At 39.5% G+C, this 15,198-nt stretch overlaps 1 protein-coding gene across 2 annotated transcripts in view; it reads right to left on the reverse strand.

Moving 5' to 3' along the window:
- Positions 1–10,808: 10,808 nt before the first annotated feature.
- Positions 10,809–15,198, reverse strand: part of Ift74 (intraflagellar transport 74) — a 75,884-nt gene continuing 71,494 nt past the window's right edge. For both annotated transcript variants that reach the window (XM_057784438.1, XM_057784437.1), the window contains 2 exons: positions 12,604–12,664; positions 10,809–11,414 (listed from right to left, as the gene is read on the reverse strand). In XM_057784438.1, the coding sequence (XP_057640421.1) occupies positions 11,296–11,414; positions 12,604–12,664 (180 nt within the window). In that variant the 3' untranslated portion in view covers positions 10,809–11,295. The remainder of the gene's footprint in view (positions 11,415–12,603; positions 12,665–15,198) is intronic.

Here is a 15,198-nt window from a genome sequence, read left to right on the forward strand (position 1 = left end):
CTCGAATCCAGCTCAAATCAACCCAGTCTTATGTACCACACTCAATCACTGAGAGGCAACCAAAGGATACATCAACGATTTGTTCAGGAAGTCGCTTGGACTACCCTAACCAACCATTCAAAAAGAGGTTTTCTGTTTCTAGTACTGGAATTTTTGTTAGTTTGTGGTTCTTATGGTTCTGTCAGCTCAAGTGGCTTTAAGTCACACACACATGTGTATATACACATGCATATATGTATTGTGTACAATTTTAGGTAAATATAATTTCTCGAGACCTTATCAAACAACCGTGGTGTTACCTGTCATCCTTCCCTCCTTCTGTCTGTATTGACCTCTCTCCCTCCTCCCTAGCTGGAGGCCTTCTTGTTTTTCTGTTTTCCACTTCATATCAACCTGTATCCTGCTAGTCTCTTCTCAAGCCCACCCCAGTACACACACACACACACACACACACATACACACACACACCCCTATGGTTCATTTATATTTTACAGATTTCTGTGGCTACTCTATGCTCTTTATTCAAATCTCAGGGTTTGGAGTCAGGAACTGCAAATGAGAATATGCAGCGTTTGTCTTTCTGGATCTGTGTTACCTCGTTCAATATAATCTTTTCTAGATCTATTTACTTGCAAATTTTATTTTTCTTTACAAGTATATTGTGTATATGTACCCTATTTTCATTATCCATCAATCCACTAAAGCACATTGAGGTTATTTCCATTCCCTATCTATTAGGAGTAGGGTAGCAATGAACATTGCTGAGCAAGCACCTATGGAGTAGAAACTCACAGAATGGGAGAGACTCTTTGCCAGCTATAAATACAACAAATGATTAATATCCAGAAAATATGAAGAACTAAAATAACCAAGAGTCAAAAAATAACTTAGTTTAAAAATTGACTAGGGATCTAAATAGAGAGTTTTCAATAGAAGAAATAAATATGGCTAAGAAAAATCCCAAAAAGTGTTCAACACCCTTAGCAAATTAGGAAATACAAATAAAAACAACTTTGAAATTTCACCTCATTCCAGTCATGATGGCTACGATCAACAAAACACCTGACAACAAAAGCTGGCAAGGTCGTGGAGAAAGAAGAGCCCTGATTTTTAAGGCAAGGTCTCATTATGTAGCCCAGGTATCTTTGAACCCTCATCCCTGCCTTATCTTTCCAAGCGCTGGGATTACAGATATGTTTACAGAACTTTCAAACTCTTGTCCAAAGCAGCCCCTCTTTCCTTTAAATAAGCATACATTAATTACACAAAATACATACAGGTTTCATTGTGTCATCTTCAACTTATGCATAATACATACTTTGATCATATTCATCCCCTCCCCGCACTTTCTGTTGTACACCATTCTTTTAATTTGGTTTATTACTGTAATACTGGCCAGCAAACTAGTTCAATCCAGTGAGCACTCACTGTGAGCTCCCCTGCCAAGTGATCGACTAGCAGAGAGGAAGTGAAGACATCCAACCTGACTGCAGAAAGCCCACAGTGGTGAAAGACCTGTGCATTAACAGAAATGAGTATGGAGTTCTTGCTACTCCCTGGTACCCATCTTAAAGTGACAAGCAGCAGCTCTGTGGTGGTGTTCACCTGTAAGCCCAGCACTGAAGGAAGGCGGGACTGTGAGCACAGCCCATATGCACTTTGGAAAAAAAGTCAACAGGTCTCCTCCTACAACTCACCAGATCTCCTTCTCTGACTTAGCTATTTCTGGCAGGAAAGAAAAGAGTTGACAAATGGCTTCAGGGGTGAAGGGCTTCAGGAGGGGACCACTATTTGGTTTTCTAATAACCACAAAGAGTGAAGAGCAGGAGCCTGTGACACCTGGAAGGCAGTGACTCCAATCCATTTCAGGGACACAGGCTTTAGCCATCCATCTCCTGTTGGCATTTTTGTTATTTCCTCCCAAGGGATGCTGGCTTTTTCTTTGTACGCTACATGGGAAGCTGGAGAAGCTGGAAAAGCAATTTTCTTTTCCTTCCCTTAACCATTTCCCCTAATCCTGAGACACAAGTCCTGCTTTGTCCTAAGTGGGGGTGGGGAATAGGGTGAAGCGGGTGAACAGGGAAGGGGATGGCCAATCAGCCTCTAGTGAACTAAGGGAAGGTTGATTTTAACAATAAAATGGAAGGTGATAAACCTTTTTAAAAGGAATTATATTTTTCCTTTGACAGAGACGTAGGATTAAGTGTGGACAGTATTGAGCATTTTCACCTTCATGTCGCTCGACCTCCTCTAACACGGGGAGGTTATCTGCTGAGTGTGGTAACAGAAAACGGGGCACTTCAGTGTGGGCTTAGCTAGTCAACTATTGTCTTCTAATAGTAAATGGCCAAGAGAATAACAGCTTCTTCACTTCTACCAAACACAGTCATAACTGATTGTCTTTCTCCCCCGGCATAATAATGTTGCTATAGTGCATTGGCTAGCTTTTGCTGTCAATTTAACACAAGCTACACTTGGGAAGAAAGAATCTCAACTGAGAAAATGCCACCATAAGATTTGCCTCTAGGCAAGTCCATAGTGCATTTTATTGATTAAATGACTGATATGAGTGGACTCAACTCACTGGGATGGTGCCGCCCCCTAAGGGGGTTCTGGATGGTATAAGAAAGCAAGCTGAACCAGCCACAGTGAGCAAGCCAGTAAGCAGCACTCTTCCATGGCCTCTGTTTCAGTTTCTGCCCTGATTTCTCTGGAAGATGGACCACATGCTGCAAGAGACAACCCTTTTCCCCCCAAGTTGCTTCATAACAGCATTTAACTAAGACCAAAAAATTGGTACCAGGAGTGGAGTGTTGCTGTGATGTGATTTTGGGGAGCATGAAGGCATTTGAACGTTAGACTGGAAAAGTCGTTGCATTCGCAGAGCTCAATGGGCTCTTCCATGGGAATTTGAGAGCAAGGTTAAGAGCAATGCAGATAATAAAGACTTGGTTCATGAAATTTCAGAGGGAAGTTTGAGGATCCTTAAAGACTATACCTGAGTTCTCCGGTATTTTGAAGAATCCGTGATTCTCCTCAGATGAGAGGGAAGAATCAGCTGTGACTAATGAGAGAACAGAACCATTCAAATGAAACCTTTGATTTACTGGGACAATTCATATTGTTTAGTTGGAACTGAAGAAAACTGTGATTAAGAAGGGACTAACACCACTGAGGCAAAATCTTCTCGGAATGTTCCTCAGAATCAGCATATAAAAGCTCTCTTCTGGAGGCAGCCAAGGTTGTACTTCGTGCTGGCAGTCAACCTTGGCAATGTCTAAGAGCTCCCTTGGTGGTACTGGTTTTGAAGGCATGAGGGGGTCATGGGAAGCAGCTGAAGTTTGGCACCAGGAGAGGCCAGGAGAGGCCACTGGTGAATGTGGAGCCTCAGCTGGAGCAGAAGCACCAGAATTGAAGAGTTCATAGAAACTGAGGCTTGGCACAATGTGGCAGGGTTAGAGTCCCTGAAGAAAGACCATGAGAGGCTACTGGTGACGGTGCAACAGTTGCAGTGAAAACCCAGCGTTGTGGAGATGGCATACCATGGACAGCAGGAGTCATAGAGTGGAGCCAACCTGAGCCTAGGGGAGAAGCTGTGGACGCAGAGGATAGAGCTGAAGTGTGCTAGGCCCTTGGGAGTGCAGATGATGGTGGCTGCGTGCCACAAGTCTGACCCCAAGTTTCACACTGGTGAACTTTGCTTTTGCTTTGATTTGTGACTGTGCTATGGTTCTTTCCTTTTGGATAAAGAAATTATTTAAATTAATTTTTAGTTTACAGAAGCCTGCAGTTAAGACATTTTGGATTTTTACAAAAACTTTGGATATCTTAGATTTTAGAGAGATGTTAGGCTTTCTGAATACTCAAATATTTTAAAGAAACAACTTTTAAAGTGTTTGAATTTTTAAAGACTGGACATTTAAAATGATGTACTGTTTTATATTGTTATATTACTATGATATCTTGGGGACAAATGAGAAAGGAAAGGTTCAGTTGAATATTGATGTTTGTGTGTCAAGTTGACAAGGTGTCAGCTGTCCTGGCTGGATTTTTGTCAACTTAACACAAAGTAGAGTCATTTGAGAAGAGAGAATCTCTACTGAGAAAATACCTCTATAAGATTTGCCTGAAGGTAAGCCTGAAGTGCACTTTCCTGATAAATACTGAGTTGAGTGGGCCCAGCTTACTGGGGGCAGTGCTACTTCTGGACAGGTGATCCTGGATGGTCTAAGAAAGCAGGCTAATATGATTGTGTATCCTTTGGGCGTATGCCCAGGAATGGTATTGCTGGATCTTGAAGTAGATTAATTCCCAGTTTTCTTAGAAACCACCACACTGATTTCCAAAGTGGTTGTACATGTCTGCACTCCCACCAGCAGTGTTGGGTGTTCGCCTTACTCCACATCCTCTCCTTCGTGACATTTGCTCAACTATGTTCATAGCAGCATTATTTGTAATAGCCAGAACCTGGAAACAACCTAGATGTCCCTCAACAGAAGAATGGATAAAGAAAATGTGGTATGTTTACACAATGGAGTGCCACTCAATGGTAAACAAACAAAAGAAGTCAAAACAAAACAAAACAAACAAAAACCGACATCTTGAAATTTGCAGGCAAATGGACCAAACTAGAAAAAATCATCCTGAGTGAGGTAACCCAGATCTAGAGAGACAAACATGGTATATACTCACTCATGAGTGGATTATTAGATGTAAAGGAAAGAATAACCAGGCTACAATCCACAACCCCAGAGAAGCTAGGTAAAAGGAGGACCCTAAGAGGAACACACATGGAGGGCCCCAGGAAGTAACACAGTTAAGATCTCCTGGGGAAATTGGGAGGGGGTAAAAGGAAAGGAATGGAGAATGGAAACATGAGGGATCAAGAAGACCCAGCTGGGGGAGGGATGAGATGGGGGAGAGCAATGAAAGAGATATCTCATTAGAGAGAGTCATTATGGGGTTAGGGAGAAACCAGGTACTAGGGAAATTCCCAGGAATCCACAAGGATGACCCCAATTAAGACTCCTAGCAATAGTGGAGAGGGTGCCTGAACTGGCACCCTTGTAATCAGTTTGGCGACTACCCTAACTGTCATGATAGAACCTCCATCTAGTAACTGATGGAAGCAGATGCAGTGATCCATAGCCAAGCACTGGGCTGAGCGCCTGGAGTTCAGCTGAAGAGAGGGAGGAGGGGTCATATAAGCAAGGGATGTCAAGATCATGACTGGGTAAACCACAGAGACAGCTGACCCAAGCTAAGGGGAGCTCATGGACCCTGGACTGACAGCTAGGGAACCTACATGGGACCGAACTAGGCCCTCTGAATATGGGTGACAGTTATATGGCTTGATCTGTTGGGGGAGGGGAGCCTTGGCAGTGGTACCAGGACTTATCCTGGGTGCATGAACTTGTTTTTGGAGCCCATTCTCTAGGGTGGGATACCTTGCTCAGCCTTGATACATGGGGGAGGTGCTTGGTCCTGCCTCAAGTTGGTATGCCAGACTGAGAAGTAGATGGGGGGTATAATGGGGGAGGTGTGGGAGGGTGAGAGAAAGGTAGGGAGAGGGAAGTGGGGTTGGCATGTAAAATGAAAAAAAAAATTTAATTAAAAATATTTCAATAGTCATAAAATATAGACAAATAAAGTAATATCATATGCAATGCATTATATCAAACAAATCAGGCAGCTTTTTCTTCCCCAAGACTCCCTACTTGAGCTTGCCCTGTTCTGATGCACCACAGTGGAAATAATCAACTACAGCTGATCAGGGCATCACTCAATCCCCACAAGAGAGCTCGGTTGTGAAACAGATGTGAATTAACACAGAGATCCACAGTGGACAATGTACAGAGAGTGTGAAAGTTTGGAGCACTCAGTCCTAGGGGGGATGTCTCCATCCAAACCCTCCCTGGAGGCTCAGAGATGCATGCAGGAGAGGAGGCAGAAAGACTGTAAGAGCTCTCATAGGTGGTGGGTGACTCCAAGAAAACAGTGTATGTTTATCACAGTAACAAACACTGACTTGGGTTAGTAAAAACCCAGTTCTTGGTGCTATGTAGAACTCAGCCAGTATTTGCCCAGGAAGAAAAGGGAAGACTGGCATATTCCATAAGGTAAGGGTGTGTTTATGTCTGAGTATGTGTTTACTCTCACATTACAACAATAGGGAGTTCGACAGGAAAAAAAATCTTGAAAAAAAAAAGCAAAGTTTCCAGCTTCCATTATAACTTACTCATGTGTGATATTTGGGGAAACACAATTGAGGAGGTTTTCTTTAAAACTAAAACGTGTTATCTGAGGGAAATTCTCACTAATGTCTCTTCCTTCCTCTCAAAGCCTTTCAACAAATCCAACAAGAGTCTTCTTTTTGCTGGGGAAGAACTGGAGGTTCTATCTGCATGAGTCAGCCCTTCCTTATTCAGTTCCATCTTTCTGAGCCCTATTTCTGTTACAAATAACGCCTTGAGCCGGGCGGTGGTGGCGCACGCCTTTAATCCCAGCACTCGGGAGGCAGAGGCAGGCGGATCTCTGTGAGTTCGAAGCCAGCCTGGTCTACAAGAGCTAGTGCCAGGACAGGCTCCAAAGCTACAGAGAAACCCTGTCTCGAAAAACTAAAAAAAAAAAAAAAAAAAAAAAAAAAATAACGCCTTGAAATTCATGGAAACCAACAGCAGGCCGAACAAATCCTGGTCGCCCTTACTAATGAAGATCAACATGGGAAAGCTAAATAGTCTCTCCTGTTTAATTTCTCAGTAAACAAGCAGAGGTTCTTCAGGGTTTTGGAACAGTCCTGCAGTATCACCCAGCCTAGCCTGGCACTCAACCTCCCTCAGCCTCCAGCTTCCAGGATTATAGATGATTGTTATCATGCCCTGTTCTAGACATGCGAGCTTGGTACTCTACAGTACTCTATGGAGCATGCCAACAGGCCAACAGGGTGAGGTGATATTCAGGGTATGATTAATGACATTGGCACTAGAGAGAAGCCAGTTGGTCGTAAGTGCACAGATGGCACAGTGCCCTTGCCTAGTCTCTCCAGAACACTTCCTTTGGCTTCATGAGTCTGATATAAACAACCTTGAGAATGCCCTACCTCCTTTCTCTTTGTTTTCTTTCTTTAACATAAGATCTTCTATATCACCCAGCCTGGCTTCAAACTTGCAGTACCCTGCCTTTGCTCCCCAAGTGCTGAGTGCTGCTAAGATTGCAGGCCTATACCATCAAACCTGGCACATTATGCATTTAAAAGCAAACCAAGCAGACTTAATTACTATCGACAGACAAGTGGGTTAATTAATGTGCAAAGTGTTTACATATCCCAAATCACATGAAGAAGTTTTAATTTTAAATATCCTCTTTGAAAACTTTTCCCAGTATAGATTTATGCTATACAACAAAATTTTAACACTACTAATTTTACAAGACTTTAGATGATGTTTTGCTGCCTCAAGTCTCTTCTCTTCTCATGTTATAGACTGCAACTCTGCAAAACTTTGCTGGCCTGTATCAAAATGACCCACTTAGGTACCAAGAATGTTCTGCAGAGTAGACATTTCTGAGTTTAATTTCTTGATTCTAAATGTTACAAGAGAACAACTGGCTGCCAATTGTCCTCTGACCTTTACCCATGGCTCACACACACACACACACTCATAAATATAAAAACAAAATAATTATAAAATGAAAATAATTTTAAAGAGAGATTCAAACATACCAGAGAGGCCTTCATAAGAGAAAGGGCTAAGATTTTTAACTAGGAAGGCTCACCAGGATCCCTAGACCCTGCACACAGAACCATGTGCTAAAATAACCAAGCCACTGGAAAGAATGTAGATCAAAAGATACGGATTAATTTTAGTTATAAGAGCTAGTGGGACAAACCTAAGATACTGGCTGAGCTTTCAAAATTAATAAGTCTGTATGTTATAATGGGGAGCCAACAGTCCCAATGAAAAAGGCCAACTACATATACCTGTGATTGTTGCTATGCAGAAAAGGAACACTGCTCAACATTCAGCATTCACAGAAAGTTTCTAATTATCAAACTAAACTAGCACTTTACCAGTGAGCAGGTGGCTTGGCAAAATGCCACCAAAACCCACTACTTGATATTTCTCAATTTCAGAGTTCATTTCTTTACCTCTCCAAGGAGCGTTTTCTAGTGTACTCAAATCTGCTACCAATTTCCAATGGAAAACTCCAGGCTACCATTGTGAAAGAATTCTTGTTTTCACAGAGCCTCATTCACATGGAATTTGTTATCTAAGAAATATGCATCAGATTTTGTATACCAGTTTCTTCTCAAGTCCTTTGGGATGGGCTTTTGCTCTCTATGCTGGCTTCCTAAGTGTCTGATTTTTGCCAGTACAGTATAGTGATTACACATTTCTTTCACAATGGTAGCCTGGAGATGTTTATCTTTGAGAAATGCTTTCAGTATACATATTTATTATATCAGATTTATAGCTCTTAGTAGTCAAGAAGAAAATGATTTGCCTTTGATGCAGTGTTTCCAAACCTCTCTGGCCACAAATCCTTTGGTGGTAAAATGTTTACCGATAATCCAAGAAACTCAGTCTCTGAAGAACATATTTTATAACTGTCACTTACAATAGTTGTCCGGGATCTTCACTAAATTATTAGTAATATAAAGCGGTGGTTCTCAGCCTTCGAGTTATGACCTGTTTCACAGGGGTCATATATCAGATATCCTTCATATCTGATGTTTACTTTCCAAAATTACAGTTATGATGTATCAGTGAAAATAGTTTTATGGTTAGGGTCACCACAATATGAGGAACTGTATTAAAGGGTTTCAGCATTAGGAAGATTGAGAACCACTGCTCTATAGTAAACCAAGCTCAATCAGGGTCAATCTTCTACCTAAACTTATACAAACTAAAGTAATACCATTTATAGTGCCTGATGTGGTGATTTCAACTACTTGGGAGGCTATAGTGGGAGGACCAAAAGGTCATGGCTAGCTGAACACTGAACACTGTCTCAATAAAAAATTAAGGGGATTAATTAGGAAGACAAGGAGTTTAGCAATAGAATAGGATAAGTGAGGGTAACTGAGATGGAGTGAATATGATTCAAATATATTATTTACAAGCACAGAAATGTCACAATGAAATCTATCATGTATAGTGAACATATGCTACTAGAAACACGAGATAACTGCCAGTGAGAGGTCTATTTGATGCGGCCACACTGGAAAAAGGAATAAGAAAATGAGGCCCAGAAACTCCCAAAGCCATTTTGGGATCCTGACAGAATGTTTAGGTTTAAATAGAGGAAATAAGGTGTGTATAACTGGGTCTAGTCAAAATTTGGTCCACTCATCACTGAGCTATCACTGAGCTGGGTTCTGGTCTGTTAAACAGTTTAAAATCTTTCCCTGGGAGACAAATTTCTTCTCTGGGAAGTACCAGGTTCCAACTTTTCTCCTCCCCCCGCATGAGGGTTTTGGGGAGTTTTTTAATCCTGTGGAGTCTCTTGTTTCAAAGGAAGGTGTTAAGTATCTCTTTAGAATGCCTCCTCTCCTGCACCCACTCCAAGCTACTTCTAGGAATTCTAGATGCAGCCCACCTTGTACAGTGTGAATTAAATTCCACTTAGTGCTGTCTCCAGGACCTATTTTCACGACATTCCTTTCCTAATCTCAAACAATGTCATATACTATATATACAGAGCATGGTATTTAAACTGCTTTAAATACATAAGGCTTTTCTATGACAATGAGACATGTCTGCTCCTGGTAGCATCAATCTACTTCATAAAAGGATAATAGGCATTGAAGTATCTCTGATTGAAGTTTACTTATTTCCTTTGTGGCAAAAGCTAGTCATTTGGACAAGAAATTGCCCTTACCTTGACTGCTGACCGTATGCTATCCAAATTGGAAAAGCAAGACACAAAAGAAAACTGCCCAATTGCCAAGATAAGGTGGGATAGTCCTTAAAAATTCCTGCTTCACAGAAACGTCTGTCAGATATTCTAGGCCTCTATACCAAAGATAGATGCCCCAACCTTACAGAGGAACCTTGGGTAATTGTCCAGGAAGCCAGATGTGTTTCTGTCATTTCTTATTGTCTTGGAACTTGCTTGCTCTTCACTTCCTGTTTACTCGGGTAATATTATATCCTTCTCGAGTCTTCGAAGGGATTAAAGTTGTGAAATTTTCCTTGCTACCAAATTCAGAAAAAAAAACTTATATAAGAGATGAAAAGTTTATAAGGTGGAAAAACATAAAAGCATAAAAAGTTGTTTATCTAAAAAGATGTTTTATAGTCTAAAAAGATATTTTAGGATGAAAATACAAGCTATGGTAGAAAATGGTTTAGGCATAAAAATTTTATATTCAACAAGATATGATAGATAATCCGGTCTACAGAGAAAGTTCCAGGACTGTCTCCATATACAGGTGAGAAACTGTCTCAAAAAAACAAAATAAAACAAACAATAGAAGCCAGGCGGTGGTGGCTCACGCCTTTAATCCCAGCACTCGGGAGGCAGAGGCAGGTGGATCTCTGTGAGTTCGAGACCAGCCTGGTCTACAAGAGCTAGTTCCAGGACAGGAACCAAAAACTACGGAGAAACCCTGTCTCGAAAATCCAAAAACAAAACAAAACAAAACAAAAAAAACCAATAGAGTATTTTCTCTCAATATGCCAAATACAAATGGACTGTACATGTGAATATAATTCTTACCTGATAATGGTTGTTGTATATAGCTTTACTGTGTTAAGAGTTAAAACCTTTCCTTTTTATTTAGACAAAAAGGGGGGAATGTTGTGGAATAATCTTTTTGTACACTGTGAAGCTGTATCACCCTGACTGGTTTAACAAAAATCTGAACAGCCAATAGCTAGGCAGAATTTCCAGGCACAGAAGATGCTCAGAAGAAGAAGGGTGGAGATGCCAGGACACAGAGCAAGCAGCATGGGCATTACAGCGTAAAGGTAACATAGCCACATTAAAAAAAAAATAGATTGGAAGAAACAGGTTAATTTAAGCTATAAGAGCTAGTTAGACACAAGCCTAAGCTAATTGGCCAAGCTTTCATAATTAATAAATCTCTGTTTCACGATTTGGGAGTTGGCTGACAGGACAGAGAAAGGCACATAACAGTACACCTTTTATTGAACTATTTACTATGCAAGATGTCTCTCCTTAAGGAGATCACAAAACCATGGCATTCAAAAACCTGGGGTTTAACTCTTCAAAGGGAAGCTAGTTTACTTTCAGCAAGCTTGAGGATGTGCTTCTAGATGCAGTCAATCAGTCTCAGCTTCTGTTGGCATTGTGTAGAGCATCCATGATAGTTTTATTGTACTCTGCAATCTGCTTCATCACATTTTTAATAACTGGCTGGTAATCACTCTCTTGACTCTTGGTTGCTATGACTAATTACACAGTTAAGGAGGAACAATGTCAGTAAAAAACAGTAGTCTGTGACTCAGAAAGGAACTGAAGCAGACTGGGTATTTATCACAGTGAATGTAGACAGTGCATAAAAAATACAACTATAATAATTTTAAGATATAATCTTATTTTAACAAAGCATAAGTTGAAACAAACAGGCCAAATAAAATTTGTTTCAAAAAACTTAACTTGCAATATAAACACTTTTGATTCTTTAATGTCAGGTTGCTCAATCTAATTCTACTCTCAGAACAATCGAGCATTTGGAAAAACTATTCTCTGTAATGTCACACAGAATTTCAGTCAAGTCTCTTAGACTTCACTGTTTCAGAGTCATATAGATTTATGTTGCATAAAGTTGGAATGCTGGACTTTTAAGCACCCCACGAATACCAAAATCTGCCTTTCAAACTGAGCTGTTTGAAATAGTATGACTAGAGTTTCTAGAGCATCCTAACTAGAAGTGAGCTGAGGTGCTTACTGCCCCTGGGTAAGTTCAGTAACACTCTAAAAGAATGCCTATGGTACCACTGAGTAGGATTTTGTTCTGAGGACAGATGTCCTTGAATAAGTCAAAGGGAACAGGAAACAAATTCTGGAGAGACTGTTGTGATGTCACAATGTCTGCCCTTAGCAACTGCTGCCTCTTAGATAGAACATGAAAGATATAAATATCATCTTGGTAGAAATATAATAAAGTTGAACAACTATAACACTAATGAACTCAGAGGTCAAATTTCTTATGATCCTAACTGGTTACCACCCTTTGTTGTTCAGACAGCCAAGTTTTAGCATTATAAACAACTAACACCTATAACTATATCTAAACTCTATGAGTACAAACTGTTTTAGATATGATAAAAATTAAGGTCTAAGTAGATCAAGAGAACTGTCTAAAAAGACCATAGCTTATCAATGATAGAATCAAACATTCAAAAAATTTGATCATCTGACTCTCTATAACATATTCCCTTAACCACTACCCTATATGATGACTTCATATGGTGGGTAATTTCCAAAATCAGTTTTCTCATAGACACTGTGACTAAACAACCTCTAGCGACTACAGAGCAGAAAGGGATGCTAGTCTTTACAACCCCACACAATTAGTACAGAGTTCTGTACATATCAAGTATTTGTAAGGACATATTAAGCCAGTTTAAAGGATACACTCTTTCATCACGAAATTATTTTGTTCAAGGTGCTGCCACTTCCTCTCCAAATTTGTAAGCTAGAAACACAAAAAAATGAATGTTAACTGATTCTCATATTCAAAATTATTGCACATTCCTTTGAGACGGTATGAAAAATAACACAATTTTAAACCATATCAATTCCTTACATTCTATTAAATAAAGTGAGAGTTGCCAGAGAAGAAACTTCAGTTAGATTAGATCATACAATAGCTATATTTAGGACAAAACTAAATTCTACAAAAGGTTTTTCTTTTATTTATTCATTTATTTATTTATTTATTTATTTATTTATTTATTTATTTATTATGTATACATTGTTCTGTCTGTCTGTATGTTTGCTGGCCCAAGAGGGTACCAGATCTCATTACAGATGGTTGTGAGCCACCATCTGGTTGCCGGGAATTGAACTCAGGACCTCAGGAAGAGCAGTCAGTGCTCTTAACCTCTGAGCCATCTCTCCAGCCCCTCTACAAAAGGTTTTACATCATTTATTTTAACTAAAAATAAGCACAAGACAGCTTATAACTTTTTGTAAAATAACTTAAGAAAGAAAAACATGACACAATGGGAATCTCTCCCTGAATTCTGGAAGCCCAAGGCCACAAAGGTAATATATATTCTAATATTGTCAAAGGTTCAGTCATATAGGATAAACTTCCTTATTTCTAGAGCTAAGCTTCCTGTCTCATTTCACAGGCTACGATAAGGGCAGAGCTGCAGTGTGAAGATTGTAAGAGTCTGTGAAAAGCTGGCCCTGCTACAATAATTCCTGCATCAACAGGAAACAAATGTGGATATTACATTGATGGTTGCTTCCTCAGAAGACAATTTCACTGTTACAGAACTAAATTGTTTTTCTGATTTAATTAACCTTGTAACTCTGGGTTATGGTTTTTCTTTTTTGGGATACACACAGTTTTCCCTAAGCAAAGGACTGTCTGGAAAATGAAACACTAAAATAATGTTCTCCCTGGACATCTCAAAGAAGTAATGGACATTTACAAGAATATGGTAAATGAAGAAGCAAGAAAAATGTTTCTTCTAATTCTCACGTAAAGATTATTTTCAGGGTGCTCCTATCTATCCTATTGTTTCCTCTAGAGAGATAAATTTGGATATCAGAATGAAATCATGGCTAACTGTGTAAAATATGTGGCCCTTGAGCTAGAACTTATTAAATCAAATCTATCTGTCATAAATAAGACCTCGAAGTTAGGATGACCCTTAGGGAAGCAGTCAGCACATTTTGGCAAAAAATCTTTAATAATCTTTTGCAAAGTCAAGTACCAGACATGTTCCTTTTTGTTCTCATACAGCAGCGGACCTTTTAAGTGCTATACAACTGATATAAAACGACACCATATCAAATGCCTTTTACATCCACATTACTGACTTGCTTTGACATTTACCATGAAAATACCAATTTTGAAAATCTTATCTCTATAGTTTAATCAAATAATATATTATAAACTTTTTTATAAATATAAAACTTCTAAGAAAACAGTAATAAAAGATTTAGAGACAAGGGTTTGGTTTAATTAGCCAAGATTAACAAAATACAAAAACGCAGGGATATATTTAAAATTGTGGCTTACATTATAATTTAGGGAAAAAGCAACTAAGCAATGGTGTCTGCCCAGTGCCTTAGATCATCTATGTTGTGGAAGAGGAATGCCAACAGTTGAAACAAAAAGGCAGTCCTCTTCCTACAAACCATTTCCAACAACATAGCATAGTTACAAAAGTTCTTGGGTTTTCCTCTAGCACTCATCCCCACTCAGCAAACTTTTACAGTGTCAATAACAAATCCATCTGTAGGGTTTTAGATTATGAAGTAGAGAGAGACAGACAGAGAAACCAGATACTAAAGTTTAGTGATTTCTAAACTTTAATGGTTACTGCAAACTCTCATAAGAATCTATTTCTTTCTGTAGAAATGTAAAGTATCTTTTTAAACTCTATGTCCATCCATACATTGCAATAGCTAAGAGAAACATTTTTTTAAAAAGTTAAAATGTTTAAAGACTGTTTTTAATGGATTTATTTTATTTTTATAAGAATATGATGTGATGAATTGATATAAAGAAGAAAATGTCAGCCAGGCAATGGTGGTGCACGCCTTTAATCCCAGCACTCGGGAGGCAGAGGCAGGCGGATCTCTGTGAGTTCGAGACCAGCCTGGTCTACAGAGCTAGTTCCAGGACAGACTCCAAAGCCACAGAGAAACCCTGTCTCAAAAAACCAAAAAAAAAAAAGAAGAAGAAGAAAATGTCTCCAAGTCTACACACATCAATGTATTAGAAATGATCATTTCCAGGCGGTGGTGGCACATGCCTGTAGTCCCAAAACTCAGAGGCAGAGGCAGGTGGATCTCTGTGAGTTTAAGGTCAGCATGGTCTACAAGAGCTAGTTCCAGGACAGCTAGGACTGTTACACAGAGAACCCCGGTCTCAAAAAACAAAACCAAACCAAACAAAAATCAAGAAATGGTCATTTCTGGGTAAGAGAGAATAACATGACCTGATTTTGTTTTTTGTACCTTGATCATACTACTACAAACATTGGGGAA

The sequence above is a fragment of the Chionomys nivalis genome, chromosome 11 (assembly GCF_950005125.1).
Source record: "Chionomys nivalis chromosome 11, mChiNiv1.1, whole genome shotgun sequence".
NCBI lineage: Eukaryota > Metazoa > Chordata > Mammalia > Rodentia > Cricetidae > Chionomys > Chionomys nivalis.